This window comes from Chenopodium album, chromosome 5, assembly GCF_948465745.1.
Source record: "Chenopodium album chromosome 5, dcCheAlbu1.1, whole genome shotgun sequence".
Lineage (NCBI taxonomy): Eukaryota > Viridiplantae > Streptophyta > Magnoliopsida > Caryophyllales > Amaranthaceae > Chenopodium > Chenopodium album.
The window spans coordinates 78952159-78974748 of NC_137838.1; the positions used below are offsets into that span (position 1 = coordinate 78952159).

Below are 22590 nucleotides of genomic sequence, written 5' to 3' on the forward strand. Positions count from 1 at the left end.
GGATAGAGAAAGGGCAAAGAGGGAGAAGAATATGGAGGAGCTGAGGAAGCAAACATTAGAAGAATGGGAAGCCATGGAAAAGGAATGTGAAGAAAGGGAGAGCAGAAGAAGAGAGGAGCTGTTGATTCAGGAGAGGGAATGGGAAGAGAGGATGACTTTGAGGAGGTCTGAATGGAAAAAAAGGATGGATGACATGTTGAATCAGCATCGAGCTGAAATGGGCCAGATTCAGTCCCGGATACTGCATGAACAACAAAATCTCACAACTCAGTTGCTCACAATTGTTTCACAGTGGTCAGGCCATCCTAGTGGGCTCTCTGATCATGCAGGAACGAGCAGTCATTATCTGTCACAAGTGATGCCTAATATGCACCATGTGAACGGCATGGTTCATGATGATACTAGGGTTGAAGGAGACAATCAAGATGATCAATTTATAGTCGATTGATGATCCTGATTCTTCTGCCCCTTTTTGCAGCTGTAGTCCAGGGCAGATACATTTCATATATGCGGGGATATTTGCCATGGCAAAATGTAGAGTAAGAGAATTCAGCTGTAACATTGTAAATTGATTTGTCTTTATGAATTCTCAGTTAAGATGGAAATAAATTTTCTTGTTTCCTTTTTTCATTCTTTGTTATATTAACTGACAAACTCAAAGTATATACACTTTAATTTTCTCCAATCTCTGTCCTTGTTTTTATAAAACAAGAACAGTAAATAAGGAATAGTATATACAAAACCTGTGAAATACATACTGGAAAGGGAAAGCGTCAAACAATTGTGTGATCTCTTTTGTTGGTCTGCTATACAAGGCAAACACACCCTTTACTCAGACACAATATATAGCTGCATATACTATTTTGGACGTCCTAAAAATAGTTGTCACCTTTCTTATATTAGTAATGGTATGATTGAATTTCTCAGATGCCCAAACTTGTTGATTTATCTGTGGAACATGAGAATAACCAACTATTAAGGTCTTTCATTGAAGTTATGTTATTTTGTAGCTGCTATAGCTTCGTGTTGATCTCTTCATGTTTTTACTGTTCTAGTTTGTTTGTTTTATTAATATGTAATTGTCTTTGGAGCAATGACTTGCTATCACCTATGATACGTTTCAATTTTTTCAAAATAATTTTACAGAATTGCTGGATTTGCCAATAAGATATACGAAGTATAACGTAATGATCCCATAATTGAATTGATGAATTTTACTTGAGCTTGTCATGTATTTGTGTTGTCATTCTCTATAGTGCAACTTAGTAGTTTATGGGAGAATTTCGTACTTATACTTTATGTGCAATTTCTAGAATCACCTTTCATTCAATGCTCTTAGAAAATTTGGGTTATGTAGTGAATCTGTCTTGTTGGTTTTGTACTGTAGCGGAATTTGCTTCTGGATTAGTGGATGTCTTTCCTCTTTGCATAAGTAGAGTTTTGTTCTGTTTGCTGTTTGAGGTTGTAATGTTTGAAGAATACCTTTCTTTTGTAACTTGAGTTTATCCTCATTTACCAAAGTACTATTTCTTGCAACTTATCTTGTTAATAGGTAAAGGGTTGCCATATTATATTAGCTAGTCCCGGATGCATTAGTTGCTTGATTGTTTTCTGTGTTTCATGCGAAAATTTCTGTGTTTTGCTTTTGACAGAAATTTCTCTGCAAGTTTTCTTAGTATATTGATAACAATAAAGCTTTTACTATACACTAACCAGTCTAACCCCTGGGAGAGTGTAGTTTTGTACTGCTACTACAGCTATTTTCAGTATGTCATGCTTTAAACTTTCAATACTAAAAGCAGCAAGTGTTTCCTCAGCTATTGACCAAACCCAATCAACCAAATTAGACCCATTTCTTTTGCCTTTGTGTTAAACTTCATATTTCTCCGTTTTCTTTTACTTGCAACACACATTTTAGGCACGCAGTTTTAGGAGATAATTAGTGAGGGTAAACGAGCGATTTTATCAATATAATTTTTATACGAAGATTAGAATAGGGTTAAGTATCATTTGTAAAAATTATAATGAATAATTTATCCGTTTACATTATATAAACCCGACCTCAAAACACGTGCCACAAGGCTGTGTTGCAAGTAAAAAAAAACGGAGGAAGTATATCTTTGATATTGCTCACTGAGCACAACCCATAATCAAACCGAAACTAAACAAGAGCCAAACACATTTTTTGAATTACTAGCTCCAATCTTAAGAACCAGTCTATTAATTTTTTATTTATTTATTTATTTATTTATTTTTTTTGATGCAAACCAGTCTATCAAATCATGAGCGAAGAAATTGTATATTGAGACAAACAATTGAGGATTATTGTTGACTAAATTTGTACACGATACTACGATAGGGGCTACATTCAGCCATTAAGAAGAAAGTAATACATCTAAGTTGATGCCAATATCAGAAATGTACCAACATCAAAGAAAAGGTGCTGACAACATACAAGGAAACAACTCGCAGCACTTCATAAAGTATCATTAAGCATTTTTCTGATCCAGCATTTTGCATTTTCAAATCAACGCAACAATTAGCTACTTGGATTTGAACTTCAAAAGAAATGTATAGCAGAGTCTCAAGTGACCCAAGCTATTCCATAAAAACATAGAACATGGCTTCAACGTGCTTGCTTAACTTCATAAAATGTTCATCATTCAAGCATAGATAAGAGTACTATAACGCATGTGTGAACTGACCTACAAATTACAGCCTGTTATAGAATATACATTCTTCTACATACTAAACCATATTCAATAAGCTGAGATTGAGATGATCAAAACCATCCCAGCTCCTGAGTGCATTACTCAGCATCTGAACGATCCTGTCTGCATTTTGAAGGAATCACCTCAAATCCCCATCTTGCTTCTACAAAAAACATACATTCATAAACAAATTGATATAAGCCATACAACTACGTACTGAACATAACCTGCTGATACTTAGACAGTGCGGGAAACCAGTCAGAACACAGTGCTTGTCTAAGGGCAGAATAGCTATAATCGTCATCTGAAAGAAACTTCAGGGCTTCATGGATGACTTTAAACAAGAATTTTGCAACTTGCAAGGCTGAAACTTGGAAAAGGTCAGTCTTACCCATTAACGTAGTGGTGGACGACTGGATTCCAAGGGCCATGGTATTCATGATAGTATATTAAAGATGAGGTTCTAGGCGTATTTTCTCCATAATTATCTCTTCAATGCCATCCACAAAACTTGTTATGCTTTTCCGTATAGTTAAATCAAATGAATTTGCGACCTCCTGCAGCACAAAAAGTGTGAAATTTTATGGAAACATTTTTTATTATTACTGTTTTTTTTTCCCTCTTATCAATCAATCAAAGCCTTAATCCCATTAGTGGTAATTTTATATAAACATAAAAGCTTTTTTGTAACCAAACTTTTTTTGTCAATTTATCCTTATTATTACATCTAAACATGCATAGTAACATGATTTATCATTGTGCTTAAAAAAAACATGCAGAAGTATCTTAGGTTAAGTGATTCAAATGCAAAATAGATTATCCTACCACCCTAAGTTATAGTCTCACTTGCAGTTCTAGGGTATGCTACACTTCCTGAGGTATTAATCAGGTAACTTTCAATGATAGTAACGCCAAAAACTTTTGCTTCAATACACATACCAAGACTCATTCTAGGAGATAGGAATAATAGAAACTGAGTAGAAAAACTAATTACCTCAACTTTAGAAAACAAACTCAAAGAAATATCTTCTGCATTCTGATTAGTACTCCGGAAAGAGATTAGTTTAAGTGGGGAAATTGATAGTGGCCAACCCTGAGAAGGCTTTATAAAGGCGTCTATCCCACCATTCATGTGAGCAACGATTAACTCGTCCTTGTCCAAATACTCAAATGAATGCCTGCAACAGGCAAATAGAAGAAACGTAAATAAGAAACATTTGATACAACTGGGTGCAACATTTCTACAATTGGTATGATTCATGATCTGCTAATATGTATATTACGAAATTTTAACCTTCTAGGTCACAGTTTAACCGTTTTACCCTCTAAACAAGGCTCTTCAATCATCAAAAAGGGTATATACATTGACATTTAATTTTTTGCTTTACACCAACATGACTTCAAGCCAGATTGTGACTACAAGAAGCAAAGGTGACTTTGAGCCAGATATCAAAGTATTAGACATCAGGTGAATGCATTTCCATGACATTTCCTTGTGTTAGGCAGCAAACATAAGCTCGATCATTATCAACTACTGCTGAATGCCCTATTGCTCTTGATGTCTCCTTTCAATTTTCTCTTCTTTTCTAGCAATGAAGGTGAGTCAGAAGTTTAGAGATTTATCATTTCTATAGGCCAAAGATTTGAATACCTTAGCTAATGTACTCTCTGTCTTTCAAGTTTCACTTTCAATTAATCATAGCAGCAGATTCTCAGAGTGAATTTCAGTTTATTTTTCATCTATTCCTTGGATTGTTTCATAACTATTTTTATCATATTCTATATGGGACTAAGGCTTTGTTGTTATTGGTTCTGAAAAATGTAAAGGATTTTGCAATTAAAGATTAACTTTGTTAATGGTTAAGGACTTCAGGGCTCATCTATCTTGACTAAGAAGAGGGGGGGTGTTACTCGGCCCTGTCCATCCTTTTCTGATTTTGAAGTTAGAGAACATCACTAGGAAGAACCATATCGATATATCCTTTGATATGCTCTTTTCCTTTCTCATTTCTACATTGACTATCCTGCTTCAGATTTTCTCACACTTACTGTCCTTGGTTCCCCTTTTTCTACAAAATATAAAAAAAAGACCGGAAATATCTCATGGTAAACAGCTAGTATCCACCCCTACATAGAAACAGAGCATTCATGAAAGCTTATGACACATTTAGGTCAAGCTTATGTTCTGAACCATGAAGCAGGTGATCACAAACTCCCTTGACAGTTGACAGCCATAGTGAACAAAGCTACAACAATCAGAAAATAAGGTGATCCCAATATTTCTGAAGTTTATATTTCTATCTTTTGCTGATGATTAGATAACAGGAAAATTACACCTGCCTGGTTTACTTATCAGGTGTAGTTTACTTGTTAAATTAGAATGAGTGAAGTACCTGCTTTTATTTGAATGATACCGATAATACACAACAATTATTATTTTAGGCATGTAGAGGTGCAGGAAAACTTGTTAAGTAAAAATCACCTGGACTTATTAGCAATCTTCACCATAAACCGTCTTAAAGTGCAAATGACGATTCTGTCTTGGACTTTCTGCAAAAACCATCCCAAGGAAGACCTTGTCTGGGGTACTGACAACACAGTAAATAATTTGCTGGCACAATGCAAGAAAACATGTCAAGTAAATTGCAAAATATGGAGTAAGAAATTCAAGTTACTCATACATCCACGTTGCATTATGACAGAACTATGAATTTAATTTTAGAAAGAAAATTGGTTATGTGCAATTGTGCACAGATTTATCATAGATATCCTTAACCAGTTTACCAGGGATAGGTTGTAATATCCTTTAGTGTCATTTTCAGCAGTATCTGCACACTTTGTTTATTATTCCTTATCCCATGATTAATATCTTTTGATGTCTTCTACAATAATAGAAACAAAATTATCCAATTTACCATCAAGAGATAACTCTAATAAAGGTAAATAAGTACTTCAACTTGCGGAAAGCATTATCTAAAATTAGAATTATGAGTCAAAATAACAAGAAAAAGTATAAAGGTTGTATAAAGGTTAACTGGGACAAGACAAAGGAAGAAAATTTGATATCATCACTCATGGAGCGCATACTCATTTTGGTGAATATAAGGGTTCAAATTTCTAAGTAGCTTCTCTCAAAAGTCATAAGAAATTGGAAATACTTGAGAGATGCAGTTGGATAGGTAATATTATTGACAAACCTGAAGGTGTTTGCAGCTTCAGCAATCTCCCCTATGTAAACATCATTTGGAAAAATCTGCAGACATCAGACAACATAGTAAATTATAAGTAATTTAAAGAATCCAGCATTTAATTTAGCTTCTCAACTTCACAAGGATACAGTACATCTGCCCTCAGAGAAAAGGATACAGTACATCTGAAAGGAATTGATTTTGAAATACACCAATAAAGCATGAGTCAAACCATTCCAAAGACAAGCCATGGCGGCATGGCATAAATATAGAAAAGAAGAAAATGAAGGGAATGCACAAGACAAGTTAAACATATTAATCAAATGGAAGACTCACATCTGCTTTTACCAGGTTTGTTATGCATAAACAAAGTTTGAAATAGGACATATCAAGAGAAAGGCAGTTTTTCCCTATCAGGCATATATGTTATGCACCTGTAATTGTAACATAATAAGAAATGCAGCCTTCCCTCTTCTCAGAACCCTCATTGATTCAGTTCAACTTTTTGTCAGGTCAGGGTGGGAGGGGGAGGGGGGGGGGGGGGTGAGGAGATTGATTTTTATTAAAAAAAAAAAAAAAAGAAAGAAAGAAAAAAAGGATACAGTAAGCCTGTGGAGTCCAACAACATTTAAGATTTAGAAAGTTTTCGATGGTATATGGTGAATTAAGCTTTAACTCAGTGATATATGGTGAAAAATCCGTAAGATTTAACCAACAATAAAATAAAATAAAAATATCCATACACGAGACCATAGCAAAGCAAGAAAAACAAACAAGTTCCTATGAAGGCACTAGCAATAAATTTATTAATTCTATTCTTAGAAATATGAAATGCCATTAAAGTAAACTAGCATAACATCATAGGCTACTAAATTTCCAAAAACCAGCATACATTGTCTGAAATGTATGACTAAACCAGTAGCACAAATCCAACAACCCCCCCCCCCCCCCCCTCTCTCTCTCTCTCTCCCAACTAAAAGATAGAAAGATATCACGTAGCTAAAGCAAGGCCCAATCTCAATTCTCAAGTTGCAAAAACTGACAAATTTACAATTATATTTGAATTTTGAATTAGTGATTCATCTATGATGTTTAATTATCCACATCAGCTGTCCAAACAAAAACCATGCAACTTATGTAGGTAGAAAGGATCCCAGGAAAGAAGGCATGTTGCTAAATAAAGTAACCATTAATGATCTCAAAAGGCGCATGTTCAAAACAAGGTGGACCAGGTCCTAATATCCAAGATGCGAGCCAGGTGGAAACACAGGCCTGTAAATCCTGACACAACATAGTTTTTCTACTTATAGATACATAATACCAATTATATGGACAAACTGGCATATAGTAACAAATGACACCAGCATAACATTCTTTGAAAGACAATTTTGTGATTAGAACTGCACCAAGCCCACAAATATATTGAAGTTTTATCAATGTTATAAGCAAGGAGAATGATTTCACCAGAGCTACCTGAAATGAAATTATGAAATAGTTCATTAAGTTTTACCTCTACATTTTTAAGATCCATAGTCCCGTCAATGACCTCTACTAGTAACTCATGGTTCACTTCACACTGCTTGAAATTATCTTCAGAATTCAGCCGACACATCTCACCTTCAACATCTGGAATGTATGTCTTCAGTGACACCCTTATTATATTTCCTTCAAGGTCTATCACCTTCAAACCAGTTAATGCCTCCTCGATGTTTTCAATTATCTCAATCCTAAAATAAAAAAGAGAGATGATAAGACAAAGTTCAAGCCATGCAAGTCAAATACAACCTTAAGCCAGGGATTTTTTTTGCCATCTGTACAATCTGTAGACTAAGAGTACTACAAAGGTGAGGCAGTTGTTTTATATGGGATATAAAATTGTCCAGCCACCTTTTCAAGTTGAGGTCAAGATCCTCCAAGGACTTCAATGTCGCATTGTTCATCTCAATTTGATGTTTCAACTTCAAAACCTGGAAGATAAAAAGCCAAAAAAATAAACATACACATCGATAGTTGGCATCAATCAGTACCACACGTCCACACAGCATATATCGAGAATATACTTCCTCCACAAGTCACTGAAAATCAAATTGGTCAAGGCCAAACATAACTGGCTAGCACCATAATATTATGTCATGAAAGAAGTTAACCTCGAGGTAGTCTTCATGAAGTGCCTTTGCTTCAGGTTGACCCTCTCCAGATTTGATTTTATCATCATGTTCTGCTGTTTCTGCTAGCCCCAGTCCCTGTGTTTAACCATATGACAATAAGCAAACACTTTGAGTTGGCATAGCCAGAGACAAATTTCTATTACAAGACCATTGGAATCAGGATATTCCATTACTCATAAACAAGTTCAAGTTGTTAAAATTTCAGGCTGAATGCTGAAGATATACGACTGTTAAAATTACAACACTACAACTGTATTTCAGGCAAATAATCATTAACCAGCACCAGTAGACCTTCTAATTGTGTGATTACTGTTGAAAACTCACCTCCAAACCAGTATGCTCCAAGAGATGGTGCAATGACTCAATATTACTTTCCAATTGACAAGTACCTAAAACAACCAAACCAATTAGCAAGCTGTTTGGTACCTATATCATGAAAATATTGACAAAAAATATATGCAGTTGCCCACCTTCCGTGTGCAATTTTTTAAGACTCTCGATTTCATTGGATAGAGACGCACTTTCAGCCTCTGTCGTCCTAAGATCATCTCTCAAAGAATCCATGTAAGCATCTGCAAGTATGATTCAGGTAAAAATCACATGAAAGCATTTGGTAGACATATCTACAATCCCTCTATATCATTGCAAAACGATTATATCATTTTATTGAGTATTTCATTTCAATAATTCTGCAATCATTATAACCCATACAGCTCATATCTTCATATTAGTAGCCTTGCCCGGCCCTCAAGCCTTCAATGAAGTATCTATTGTTACAATTGATATCCTTTGTTTAATAGGTTCACCAATCTTCGTCACATCTAAACACAAGACACTACATCCATCCTAAAACGCGTCACTATGACATACTTCTCACTTTTCCAAATAACCAAACCCCTTTATTTCCCCTAGCAAAAGGAATTAAACTTGTTCACATTTCATAAATTCCAAGTGTGTTTTTTTTTTTTTTTTTAAATACAATGCACTTCAACAGGTTATAACTGATTCTTCTCATGTTACGAAAATGAGCAAAACTTGCAAAATCAACACATAATCAACAACCCATTCCAGAAAAATGAAATGGGAATTCAGCATAACAACACCCAAGAATATAAAAATTAGAAATGTGCTAACCCAAATCTTCATCTTTGAAAAACCCAACATCAGAATGCTCTGAGACAATTTCTTTCACATTGGTCTGCATTAATTTCATATATTAACAGAAAAAAATTAAAAATTCAGAAAGCTAATCATAGCTCGAATCATAACAAATTAAATTACTACTAAATCAAAATAAAGTAAGAAGGATAGTAAACCTCTAGAGCTTGAACGCAATCTTGAAGAACAGTGTCAAAATCTGAAGAGGAAACTACGGAATTGGTAGCGGAATTTGTGAGGAAAGTGGATAATTCATCAATTCGACTGAGAATTTACAAAATGAAACAATATGAGTGAGAAAATCTGCGTTGAAAGTAAGGGGATAATTAGAGGAGAGAGAGATTACCTGCGAATAGTTTGGACCTCCATTATCAGTTGCTGAAATTGTTTCTGGGAAATGAGTTACGAACTTAAGATGCTCCCGCCGCTTTGGGGTTGCCCTCACCTTTCAAACTTCAAATTTGATCAAGCGCTTAACATTTACAAAATACTCTTTCCGTCTCTATTTGTTTTGCCCACGTAGATTGTTTGGTAACATAACGTCGTGTCCGTTTAGTTACTTACGTACACTTATTAAATAGAGTCATTACTCATTAAGGGTATGTTAAATTCAAAGTTTTTTTTAGAAAACTAATTTCACTTCTTAGCTTAGTTTAACTTATACTCACTCTGTTCTGTTTTTTTTTTATCCCATTACAAATAATTGGTTCAAACATTAAAAATTTTGACCATAAATTCTCATTAATGTATAGAAATTATATATTAAAGTGGGTTCATGTTGGATTCGTCTTATTGTACATTTTTATTAATATCAAGTTTTTTATTATATATTCCATATGTTTCAAGATGTGTCTTAAAGACCGCAAAAGGTTAAATGGAGCAAAAAATAAAATAAAAAAGGAGTACAAAATTGGGTGCTCATTGATAATTAACTTTTTGCTAACTCTAACTTAAACTTTATATTTTGAGTTTTAGATGAACATGAACTCTTCATTTCACCTCAAATACTCTTCATTTCAGACATGAGTATGATTATTGAACACTTCGCTTTTTGTTCAAAATCTTAAATTTTTTTTTTTATAAAATAGTCGAATCAGACACTTGAACATGTACATGTATTCGTGCTATATAGAGTGTGATATTTGAGTGAGTGAGGTGATTCAATTTACTTATATAGTCTCAAACTCTCAAGATATGAAACGAAATCGTGAGCTTATGTCCTAGTTTATGGGATTAGTTATCCAAGTTTAAAATGGATTCATGCTTCCAGAACATTTTATTTACTTCATAATCGAAGTGAGTCCAAGGCCCAACAATCAAAATCATCAGTGGTATATAATTTTAGTTTATTGCTTTACTCAGCATGAATATGATGCAATTCAGAAGGCGGTTTTTTAATTGAATTAGTCTTTAGCTGAGACTTTCCCTTTGTAATTAGATGGTTTTCATGCCATTGAACTTCAAAATTTTCATTCACATGAGAACTCAAATCACCCAATCTACTCAACCTAGAAAGAGGGTGGCTACTACAAACAAGAGTTCGGACCCATTTAACTGTGCAATTTGAACAGAAAACTAGTATAAACGAATTAGTTAATACGTTTATAAACGCTTACCAAGATTAGGATAACATGATGGTTAAGTAGGGTTCATTTGATTACTTATAAATCAAGTGGTTAGTCGCTGAACAGCACAAGGGAATGATTTACCAGTGAACCAGCAAATAGCATCTGTTAACAGGAGAACAGAGGCTGCACCCAAAAGTGGGATCTCCCTAGCTACAGCAATTGGGATTTTGACAAGCTAGCTAAAATATTCAAGTCTCAACCCACAAAATCTAAACAATCCAACTAGATACAAATCACTATACTACATTTCTTCGGATATCCATCGACACATCAAACATAGCATCACCAATCCCTGTCTTGGATCAATAATCACTTGCAAACCTTGCCATCTCAGCCTACAAAATGCAAATATACATTTTAGATCATTAGCATTGAATAATTTCTAACAGCACAACAATCCAAATCCATTGTTGCCTAGAAGATATTGATACTGAACAAGATAATGTGTCTTTGAGATAAATAACACTCTAGAAACACAACTCAATTAGGCAGCTCATCCTTATAATCCATTTGCAATCCTCCAAAGATATCGATATCCAATAAGCTGTTGCAAAACCTTATATAAAAAATCAACCGTGCATATGTTTATGAACATAGACTATTAAAATAGAGTACACGTGACTTTCTCACCTCAAATGCACCTTTCAAACAGTCAAGTTCCTTGTCTAGGTCATTGATCGCTTGGTTGTATGCCTGTGTGGGTGAAGACTGGCTTGTAGTGTGAATCTGCGCAGATAAAACAATCCATTTAACAATGCATGAGACATGTAAGGGGCTCAAGAATATTCAGATATCAATTCACAATAAGATGTAATCTAAAGCTTAGTCACCACTAATGAAATAAATGGCCTTTCAAGTCCTTAGCTAATCAGATATACAAAAGTAATATACAAAAGTAGGATTAATAAACTGTGAGAACTACCAACTTCTGCAGAAACTCAGAAAATAGAAGCATAGCAGCATCATCCATCTTATTATTATTAATAGACTAAGGGTATTGAGAAGAGATGTGATGAGGTCAACACCTTTTCACCAATTCATAATAACAGAGACTAGCATAAACCTAGCACCTAAAAGACATGTAATGCAAGATTTAGTCTTAAAATAAACCAGAGACATAAAAGGAGGAACATAGTTTCAAGGCGTACAAGATAGGAAAACAATTCTAACAACAAGGCTTAATTGATTAAAGTTTTCATAATTCATAAGGTGCATTTCCACGAGAGAAACATCTCAAACTGATTGTTAAGGGGAAAAAAAGCCTTGTCGATAAACTCGATAATAAGAAATTAACCTCACAAAGCATTCTCAAATATCATTTATCTCATGGGGCAAGCGGTCAACCCTAACAGTTTGTTTGGATAAAGAAAGGGGAAGGAAAAGAAGGGGAGGGAGGAGAAGAGGAGGGGAGGAAAAGGGAGGGGAGGGAAGAATGATGAGTTTTCCTTCCAAATCTCTCCAATGTTGGAGGGATTAATTTTCTACAATTTAATCCTTACATTTCTCTCCCCTCCAATTCCCTCCCTTCCTCATTTGCTATCCAAATGAAAGATACTCCATCTCTCCATTTCTCTTCCCTTCCTTTCCTTCCATTTCCTTCAACCCAAACAGACCGTAATACTCCCACTGCTCTAATTCTCACAGCCAAACACAAATTCTGCCCTTTGACAACCCGGAGGGTTGCCGAGAAAATCTCCTGGGAAAAATATCCACATATTGTACATGAGCTCATAAATTCCCCTTTAATCAAAATTTCCTTCAAATATCTCATCTTTAATTACCTCAGCTCTCACATTACAAATAAATCATTAACCTGAAACCATTCACTAAAATATACTACAAGTGCTAAATTACTTAATAATAACATCATATAACAAGAAAATTACCCATATTATTTTCAAATTCAAGCTCCAAATTACAATTACAAATGCAGAAAACATAAATAATAATATTTAGTAGTTAATAGAAAAAACTAACCCTAACAAGAATTTTGTACTGAAGAGGGTGTGGAAGCTTGTAGCCGGCAAAAAGGACATTTGGGTCTCTGTGCAATTGCCTATACCATAACAATTTCAATCAGCAAAATCGATCAATTTAGGGTTTTAGAAATTAAAATTTTGGAATGAATTATTGTCAGATTATTGGGAGATTAATTAATTAATGAATTACATGCGGAGGATGTTGCCAATGGTGTGATCTTCTCTCTCAATGGTAAAAGAGGCGGCATTGATGATCTTCGTATCTCTCTCATACGAAACCCTAAAACAAGAAGAATCACCACAATTAACAACAGTTATCAAATTATTAAGAAATAAATTGTGATTATGAATGAAAAAACAAAGGGAACAAAAAATGAAGTAGGGAAAATTACTTCTTAACGCCTTCAGGAACGACGAATCTCTCGTATCGATCAGGAGCATTCATCTTTCTCTCTCTTCCCTGATGCTTTGTGAAAGAACAACTGTGTTCAACTCTGTTCTAAAATTCGAGGGGTTTAGAATTTTAGATGTGCCTTTATTTTCAGTAATTTTTAATGTACCTCGTTTAAGTTGTACTTTTATCTTTTAATTACCGTCCTTATTTAAGAAAATTACTCGATACACATTGGCTACATATGATGCCTTGTACTTTCGGTTTCGGCTAAGTAAATTGAGTGCAAACACAATCCTTAATCTATTACAGAGTATATTTGTGCACTTTTGATCACTTATCTATTAAATGTTTAATTTTGATCCTTCAATTTTCAATGAAGGAGTTTTCAAGCGATTAAGCTTTGTCAACAATAGTTTAGGGACCTTAAAAGCTTAGTCAACATTAGTTTAGAGACTTTGAAAGCTTTGTCAATAATAGTTTAGAAGCCTTGAAAACTTTGTCATTAATAGTTTAGGGACATCATTTGCTTAGTCATCCATAGTTTATGGACTTTAACATTTAGGGTATGTTCACATTTACTGAACTGAGCTGAGCTGAACTGAGCTGAAATGAATATTTTATGAGAGAGGGAAATTAGGAGCTGAACTGAACTGGAATAGTGGAATGAACTCATTAGAGCTGAACTGAACTGAACTTTAATGTTGATGATTACATGGAAAAAATGCTGACAAATAAAATGGTATAAGGACTATATTTTAGGAATTAAGTAGTTTAAAAAAGGAAATGGAGCACCCCGTGGAATTCCAATGAGAACACCTCATACTTCAACTACGAATCTGCTTACTTGGTCATTTTATACTCCCACCGATTTTCCTTCTCTCTTCTCTTCTAATCACCCTATTTGTAATATGCAAATAATATTTCTATCATAATCGTCTCATTACATAATTTATTAATATCATGTTTTTATAATTTTGAAGATAAATAGGCATATGTATGACGGTTTTAAAACATGCTTTAAAGACCGTGAAAAAACGTAATAAGGGATAGGGAGGGAAGGGAGTGTGTTCCTAGACAACAATCGAGTAGGCCAGCCCAATAGAAACAACCAGTCTACAAACGAGATGAGCCCGTAAGATTTGTAAGACTCAAATAATAAAAAACTCAGCTCACTTACATAAACCCTACTTGCCTTACAACGCCGGATTCCATTCTCTCTCCTCAGGTTCTCCCTCTCGTAGATTTAGGGCTTCAATTTCAGCAGAGATGGCACCCCCTGCGAAAGGTATTGTTTTTCCTATTCTAATTTTTCATTTTCAATTTTTGGGCTTTAATTGTTAATTATGTAGGAATACATGAGTTTTTTTTATTATATTTTGTTAATTGTTGATTCATTGATAATCAAAGTTGAATTTGGTTAATATAATTAAACTTTTAATCTTGTTATTGTTTTTGTTAATTCTGCTTTTATAAGCTTAATTAATGTTTTGTGCTACTGTTAGTGATTATTATAATGTATGCTGTTTCTTTGATAAACTAAACTTTAGGTTTAATAATTTGTAATATGATATAATAAAATGGCGAATTTGATGTTAAGAAAGATGGTTGACATTGGGGTGTTGGTACCTTGAGTTATATATTGAGAAATTCTTATTGTTCTTAATGTAACTTTTGCCCTGCTACTCTCGGTTTAATGCTTTTTGATTAATAATGTGCTATGTTGGTCGTTGATGCATTACATTATGTTAGTTTGAGTGTGTTATTTTGGTTCAGAAAACTGAATATTGCTCTGCCACACCAAGTATAAGACCGCCGTGGTAATTGCTATTCTTCGGGTTTAGTCCCTTCTGCTTGATTGAGAGTTGGTTAACTATGTATAGGCGTATCGCTCTTGGTTCTGTAAGAGGATTCAGAGTTGTGTCAATGGCTTTCTCCTGTCATGCAATTGGATCTAATTCTTGATTGTGTTTGTTTAGGCTGACGAAAGTTTGATAACTGATTTAATCAGTTAGTAAGGGTGCAAAAAAAAAAAAAAAAAAAATCCTTGATTAACCCTGCTATATTTATTAGTTTTTCATGCAATCCCTTTTTCCGAATTTCAAATTTGTTTAGTTATTTTATTACGGTCAGCTGCTGTATTGCACTTCTAGAGTTCTGGTTGTGTTACAAAAGTACAAATTCTTTTTAGCTGTGATAAAATTGCAAATATTACATTTTTAAACCTAGAAGGATATCTGACATCTTTTATCCGGCAGATGTAAAGAAGGCTGATCCCAAGGCACAGGCCTTGAAAGCTGCTAAAGCTGTTAAATCTGGCTCAAGTACCTTGAAGAAGAAGGCCAAGAAGATCAGGACCAAGGTTACTTTCCATAGGCCAAAGACATTGAAGAAGGACAGAAACCCTAAGTACCCTCGTATTAGTGCTACACCAAGAAATAAGTTGGATCATTACCAGATACTTAAATATCCCTTGACTACTGAGTCTGCAATGAAGAAGATTGAGGACAACAACACATTGGTTTTTATTGTTGACATCCGTTCTGACAAGAAGAAGATTAAGGCCGCCGTCAAGAAGATGTATGACATTCAGGCCAAGAAAGTGAATACCTTGATCAGGTGAACATTTCTGCTAATTAACTTGCTTCTCTTTGCTTCATGTTGTTATCTGTGTTTCCTTAATATTATGTTTTGATTCTCTCTTCACTCGTTAGGTTAAAAGTGTGTAACTGAGAAATTTATTCTACATAAATAACCTATTGTCTTGTTTATTTAAGGTTGAAAGACTTGCATACTGTTAAATATATTTTCTTGTGGCACTGATTTTTATCAGTGGAAGCCATACTAGTAGTTTTTATTATTCTGCTTGCTGATTTTTAGCTTGTCATCATTGACTAGGGTTTGCTGTAAGTCTGAAAGTTTCCTGTCATTCTAATTGTTATGATTAATTTCCTTTTTGCAGGCCTGATGGCACCAAGAAGGCGTATGTTCGTTTGACACCTGACTATGATGCCTTGGATGTTGCAAACAAGATTGGAATCATCTAATTTGTATTTTGCTCCATAGTTGTTCAAGTAGATGATCTCTGACATTTTTGATAGGAACGTACTCAATAGAAAAAAACATGAAGTTTTGTTTGATGTTGCAATGCTAAGCAGTAGCCTATGTTCTTATGGGTTCCTTTATTTGCTTTTTTAGAATGTGCCTGTATTTCAAGACGCCTTTTGGTTCCTAAATATATGGGTTCATCTACCAAAACTTGAAGAGCCTTCTCTCCAGCATTGTTCTTGATTATGACTGGTAAATGTAAGATTATGGATTAAACAAAATTAGTGTTTGAATCAATGTTATTTAAAGATGTGAAAATTGAGGAAAATGTGAGGTTATGCATGATAGGAGGCTTGTAGCAAGATTTCAATCAAGTGGAGTTTGAAGCAACTTGATTTATGCATATTAATCCTCCTAACATTACTCACTTTTGATGGCAATATTTATCTTTTTTTTTTTGTTTCTTTTCATATTTATCAATTTTTGATTTGTTTGGATATGAATTTATAGTTTCTTTGTTAGTTAATTTGAGCAAATATAGGGGGTTACTAAATGCCACAATAGAATTACTTATGTTGCGGTATTGAATGACGCATCTGCCCCTAATTGTTTTTTTGGCAAATTTGTTATTTGTTTAAGCCCATAAATTTACTAATTTTTTCGTTGTCAAAAAAAAAAAAAATTACTAATTTTTTTTAATCAATAAATTTTACTAATTAAATTAAGTGTATTTTGTTATTTTTAATAATTATTAAAAGTTAATTAGTATAAATTAAACGGTTGGCTTAAAAAAAAAATTTTAATGGTACCCGGTACGGTGTAGTCGTGTACCGCGGTATAGTCGCATGTAATACGCGACTACACCGCGGTATAGTCGCATGTTATACGCGACTATACCGACTATACCGCGGTGTAGTCGCATATAGCATGCGACCGGGTACAACGGAAATTAAAAAAAAAGTCCGACATATACTTGACTCGACGGCGTCGAAGGTTTGTCGTCCCCACCAAGTGCCTCCGATATGAACACAGACAATCGTCGACTCATTTTATTGGACGGAAAGTACAATGTTAGTGGTCAACCGTTGTGGGATCGGTCAAGTTTGTTGTTAAGGTGGAGTCGTGGTGGTGGACAGTCAAGGTGGGTGGTGGTATGGGTGGTGGAGCTGATAGTCAATGTGGAGCTAAGACTTGAGTATGGTCAAGGTAGGACAAAGTTAGTAGTTAGTAATGGTTGGATTGTTATGTTATTTTCAAAATAATAAGGGACATAAAAGTCTTTTAATACTATAGTTTGAGTAATTTCATTGTGGCAAATAACAATTCACCAAATATATTGTCATTTAAATACTGTGTAGTACTATTGTGTACTTAATAGTGTTCCTTAAAACCATAAAGGTCTTAGTAAATGCTAGCAACATTTAAAAAAAATTGTGTTTAGATAAGAAGAATCACAAGACATCTAAACAGGTTGAACTAGTCTAAAATATAGATGTCCGTACCCAATCTTCGCTCCAAGAAGATTTGTAGATTTTGTTCCATGTCTATGACGGTACTAGTTTGATTTTGGACCGGTGCACAGTTTCTGTGACATTGTCCTCATTTAATTACCATCAATGACCACAATAATCACTTGAATCTTTCACATTATCAAGTGTGACTAGACCTGGCAATTCTGATTCGACTAGAATGGCCCGATCTGAATGACCCAATCTGTGACCCGAAATTGACCTGAACTCGACCCGAATGTGACCCGATGCCCAGAATGTCTCGACGTGAAACCCAAACTTGACCCGGCCCGAAACCCAAACTTGACCCGGCCCGAAACCCAAACTTGACCCGGCCCGAAACCCAAACTCCAAAACCCAAACTTGACCCGACCCGAAGTGATCCAACCCGATTTTAACCCGAATTGATTGACCCGAATCGACTCGACTCTTGAAGTGACCTGATTCTTGAAGTGAATAGGGTTAATTACTTAGTTTAAGGCTTCTTTCTTTCCTAATAAGTAACAGGCACACGATTTTACTTTATATTTCTATTTTCTAACTATTTTTGTAAGAGAATTTATTTTGGTGACCCGACACAAACTTAGCCCGACCCTAACTAACCCAACCCGAATTGTCTCGACCCAAAATTGGTCCTAAAAATTGACCTGAGCCGAACTGACTCGACTTGTTTCGAACTTGACTAGACCCGAACTTGACCTGAAACCCAAATTAACCCGACCAGACTTGAATATTTGCTGACCTGAAATTGACACGACTCATTTGCCAAGTTTAAGTGTGATCGTATGAAACATTACACATTTACACATGCGAATTATAAGGAGAATTTAGAAATTCTTTTTTACTTTAAATGCACGAAATTCTCATTTTAGAGTTTAGTTCTTATCAAAATAAAACCCTTAGAGCGTTAATACAAATTACTTACAAGAAAAGCACTTAAAGTAAGGAGATAATGAGTTAGAAGCCCAACTTAACAAAAAGGGTAAAAATAAATTAAATGAACTTTTTGCAATTAACAACATGTTAAGATTTGACATATAAATCAAGTACTTACAAGTTACACGTGTAAAATTCTCCTATATATAAAACTTAAAACATAATTAACAAAACATTTGTTGATCTGGGATGATTAACATGCCTAAACAATCTTGCACAATTTACAGCTTGCACATTTATTGTTTCTCTGTCTTCTTCCCATTTATCTCTCATATTCTATTAACCCTTTTGAGCATTCTGCAGCAATTTTTTTTTGCTTTCTTCTTGATTCACCTTTTCATATTATCAAAAATCTCGACTTTTTATTATTTGGGTATTTGATTTCCTTGTTTTCGGTGATTAAAATAAAATTAAAATTACAATTATTGTTGGCAAAATTACGAAGGAATATCTATCTTCTATGTGCGTTTATGATCCAAAAAAGCCAATCATTTACATTACACATGATTTAATTTGGCCATTACACTTCTTTGAAAAGTTTATTGGGTAAGCAAGTATAAGATAAATGGTGTACATTTGAGAGACACAAGCTAAGGAAAGGCTCGAAAGAAAATGGATGACAGTAACACAAATTGTAATGATACAATCTCAAATGTTGCTTCATCCATTACTTGCTTCATCTTTTTGCTAGCACTTTGTCATGGATTACATATCTCTTTGAAGCCTCTTTCGCAACCTAGAATCATCTCAGAAACTATTGTATGTCTTCATCTCCTCTTTTTTTCTATTTATTTGTCTTGTATATTAGAGGACCAACTCAACCAAAAGCTTAAGCGGATGGTTGAGGCCCAGGAATATGTTTTATACTCTATCATTATATTTATATATATATATATATATATATAAATAAGAATTGTATTACTTATAAAATAATTTTGCATATGAAAAAAACGCAGGTGGGTTTAATTTTAGGCAATTTAAATATTGTGAGGACAAAGCTATTGAGTTCAGAAAGTAACGGATTGCAAAACATGAGATTCTTAACAGATTTTGGAATGACGCTTTACATGTTTGCTTTGGGGCTTGAGATGGATCCCTTGGTGCTTTTTCGCATACCTAAAAGAGAGGCTATAGTTGCATATACCGGGATGTTGTTTACATTTATTTTAACGTATAGCTTAACTCCAATCCTAAAATATGCAATAAATTCAAACATTGAATTTAATGTTACTTTGGCAATACTCCTATCAAGTACAGGATCCCCATTATTAACTCGTGTGCTTACAGATCTTAAGATTGGTAAATCCGAAATTGGCAAATTTGCCATTTCTGCAGCCGTTTACTCAGAGTTGATAACAATATTATTCATTTGCGTTGGATATGTCATCTTCCAGCCTGAAAGTGGGTTCCAACTACGCAGAAGAATACTTCAAAGGCCTGATAAACATGATCTTCTACATGGTCCCAGACTCGTCCCTCTTGCTATGTCAGTGTTGTTACAAATCATTATAACATTAGTGGCAGGACCTCTTATTCTTAGTTGGGTTAATAATGCTAACCCCTATGGAAAGACACTTAAAGGCTCACATTTAGTGCTCTCTGTTGCATTTGCAGTGTGTGTTGGTTGTATTTCACCACTTACCGGCTTTAGTCCTGTGCTTAGTGCCTTTATTACCGGAGTGTTTTTACCTCGACAAGGGAGAATTTCACAGTATATTGTTAGTAAAGTGAATTACCTCTTAACTTTTTTGTTTTTCCCATACTTTTTTGTGTGGGTTGGATCGGAAGCACAATTTGATCGATTTGAAATTCGAACATTAAGCTCTTGGGAAAAGTTGTTTGGTTTTTTTGCTGTCGGAACAATTGGGAAAGTCATTGGTGCTCTTCTATCTGGGTTTCTTTTTGGAATTCAATGGCGTGATTCTATAATGCTTGCATCACTTTTGAATGTCAAAGGCCATTTACACATGTATCTCACTATTGTTGCTATGAAGGTATGTGTTATTAACTTTGACCTTATTAATTATATTGAATAGTTGAAAAAGAATTACATAAATTCTCATGTAATGGGTGTTTGCAGAAAGACATTATTACTTATTCTACGTGTATTGGGTTGCTATTAGCAATGCTCCTTAAGATTGTATACATCCCAATGGTGGCACAATACATCATTCAACATGCTAGATTACGCTTGTCAAAGCAACCTTTAGCACTACAATGGCAGAATCCTAGTGAAGAGCTTCGAATCCTATTATGCTTCCATGGACCCGAAAATGTTCCTTGTGCCATTAATTTCATGGAGATCTCCAAGGGGACAGGTGACCCAGGCATATTAGTATATGCTACTGACATTGTACAACTCACAGACCAAATTGCTGACACATTAATTCCAGGAGAGATGGATGATGTAGAGGTGACAGATTCAAAAGTAATCCAAATCAGAGATCAAATCACCACTGCACTACAAGAGTATACTGACAATTACGGAGATGGTATCACCCTTCGTAGAGTCATGGCCTTAGCCACTTACAACACCATGCACCAAGAAATTTGCAACTTAGCAGAGGATTCAATAATTAGCTTAATAGTTCTTCCGTTCCATAATAGTCCTCCAATTGATCAACATACAGATTACAAACTTGCAGGAATTAGATATGTTAATCGCAAGGTAATGCTTGATTTCTTTGTTAATATATGTTAATCCTATTTCACTTTTGCTGATCGAGTATATATTAGGTACTTCGCAATGCCCCATGCTCTATAGCAATCATGGTGGATCGAGGTTTTGGTGCAAGCAACCAAATATTGAAGTCATTAAGTAGCACTTTGAATACTGTCGTTATATTTATTGGAGGCAAAGATGATAGAGAAGCACTAGCCTATGCAGGACGTATCGCTTACCGGCGTGGAGTGAAGCTGACAGTCATGAGATTTCTAGTAGATACTGATGTAGAGAATAATAATAATACGAGAAAAACATATCAACAAGAACAAGAGATGGAGCTTGATGATGAATGCTTTGCAAAATTTTATGAGAAGCATGTTGCAGGAGGAAATGTGTCATACCTTGAGAAACATTTGGTGAATTCAGCACAAGCCTTCACTACATTACAATCAATTGAAGGGCAATATGGACTTTTCATTGTGGGCCGAGGAGGTCGGGTGAATTCAATGTTGACAATGGGGATGAATGATTGGGAGCAATGTCCGGAATTAGGACCTTTAGGAGATATTTTATCCGGACCTAATTTTTCTACTACCGCCTCAGTTTTGATTATTCAACAACACGACCCTAAACTTGAACCTAGGCGAGCTGCATGACAATAATGTTAGTGTACACCGAGCAATATTAGGGTAACTTTTAGCCAATTTAAGATAACTTTTTGCTTTTTTATTTGGGTAATTTTAAATCTGATATGATTTTATTGTAAATAGACAACGAGATATGTTTTCTAAGGGTAATGGAATTACTTTTAATAATTACTAAGATTTGATTTCAAGTTATTTAAAGTATCTTAGGGCCTGTTCTCTTCCGTTGAAATTCAGTTCAGTTCAGCTCTTAATTTACGTCTAATGATATTGCTAATGATATAAAACCAAATTCATTCTTTTAAGCTCTTATTACAACAACAACAACAACAACAACAACAACAACAACAAATTTCATTCTTTTAAGCTCTTATTACACCGACAGCAACAACAACAACAACAACAACAACAACAACAACAACAACAACAACAACAACAACAACAACAACAACAACAACAACAACAATAATAATAATAATAATAATCAAAATCAATAAGTAATGAATAATAATAATAATAATAATCAATAAATAATAATAATAATAATCATAATAATAATAATAATA

General features: G+C 34.5%; 4 protein-coding genes across 5 annotated transcripts; 2 read left to right on the forward strand and 2 right to left on the reverse strand.

Moving 5' to 3' along the window:
* Nucleotides 1-2621: 2621 nt before the first annotated feature.
* LOC145631232 (uncharacterized) lies at nt 2622-9663 on the reverse strand. Of its 2 annotated transcripts, XR_014112377.1 has the most exons (13): nt 9572-9663; nt 9384-9489; nt 9202-9265; nt 8538-8639; nt 8392-8456; nt 8047-8142; nt 7787-7866; nt 7410-7626; nt 5909-5964; nt 5194-5322; nt 3706-3889; nt 3103-3268; nt 2622-2874 (listed from the first exon to the last, which is right to left on the reverse strand). XR_014112377.1 is itself a non-coding variant. In XM_081683323.1 (12 exons), the coding sequence occupies exons 1-12, from the start codon at nt 9592-9594 to the stop codon at nt 3161-3163; spliced, it is 1230 nt and encodes a 409-aa protein (XP_081539449.1). In that variant the 5' UTR covers nt 9595-9663; the 3' UTR covers nt 2921-3160. The 2 variants fall into 2 exon arrangements, 1 of the variants encoding a protein (XP_081539449.1); XM_081683323.1 differs by lacking the exon at nt 2622-2874 and having other exon boundaries at nt 2921-3268.
* A 1246-nt stretch (nt 9664-10909) lies between these two features.
* Nucleotides 10910-13357, reverse strand: LOC145631234 (DNA-directed RNA polymerases II, IV and V subunit 11). The gene is made up of 5 exons (XM_081683324.1): nt 13225-13357; nt 13023-13112; nt 12831-12909; nt 11484-11579; nt 10910-11188 (listed from the first exon to the last, which is right to left on the reverse strand). Exons 1-5 carry the CDS (start codon nt 13275-13277, stop codon nt 11156-11158), a joined length of 351 nt encoding a protein of 116 aa, XP_081539450.1. The 5' UTR covers nt 13278-13357; the 3' UTR covers nt 10910-11155.
* A 996-nt stretch (nt 13358-14353) lies between these two features.
* Nucleotides 14354-16501, forward strand: LOC145632451 (large ribosomal subunit protein uL23). The gene is made up of 3 exons (XM_081684829.1): nt 14354-14511; nt 15482-15842; nt 16186-16501. The coding sequence occupies exons 1-3, from the start codon at nt 14493-14495 to the stop codon at nt 16268-16270; spliced, it is 465 nt and encodes a 154-aa protein (XP_081540955.1). The 5' UTR covers nt 14354-14492; the 3' UTR covers nt 16271-16501.
* A 2826-nt stretch (nt 16502-19327) lies between these two features.
* On the forward strand, nt 19328-22036 carry LOC145633250 (cation/H(+) antiporter 28-like). The gene is made up of 4 exons (XM_081685515.1): nt 19328-19474; nt 19672-20709; nt 20796-21383; nt 21452-22036. The coding sequence occupies exons 1-4, from the start codon at nt 19328-19330 to the stop codon at nt 22034-22036; spliced, it is 2358 nt and encodes a 785-aa protein (XP_081541641.1).
* The last annotated feature ends 554 nt before the right edge of the window (nt 22037-22590 follow it).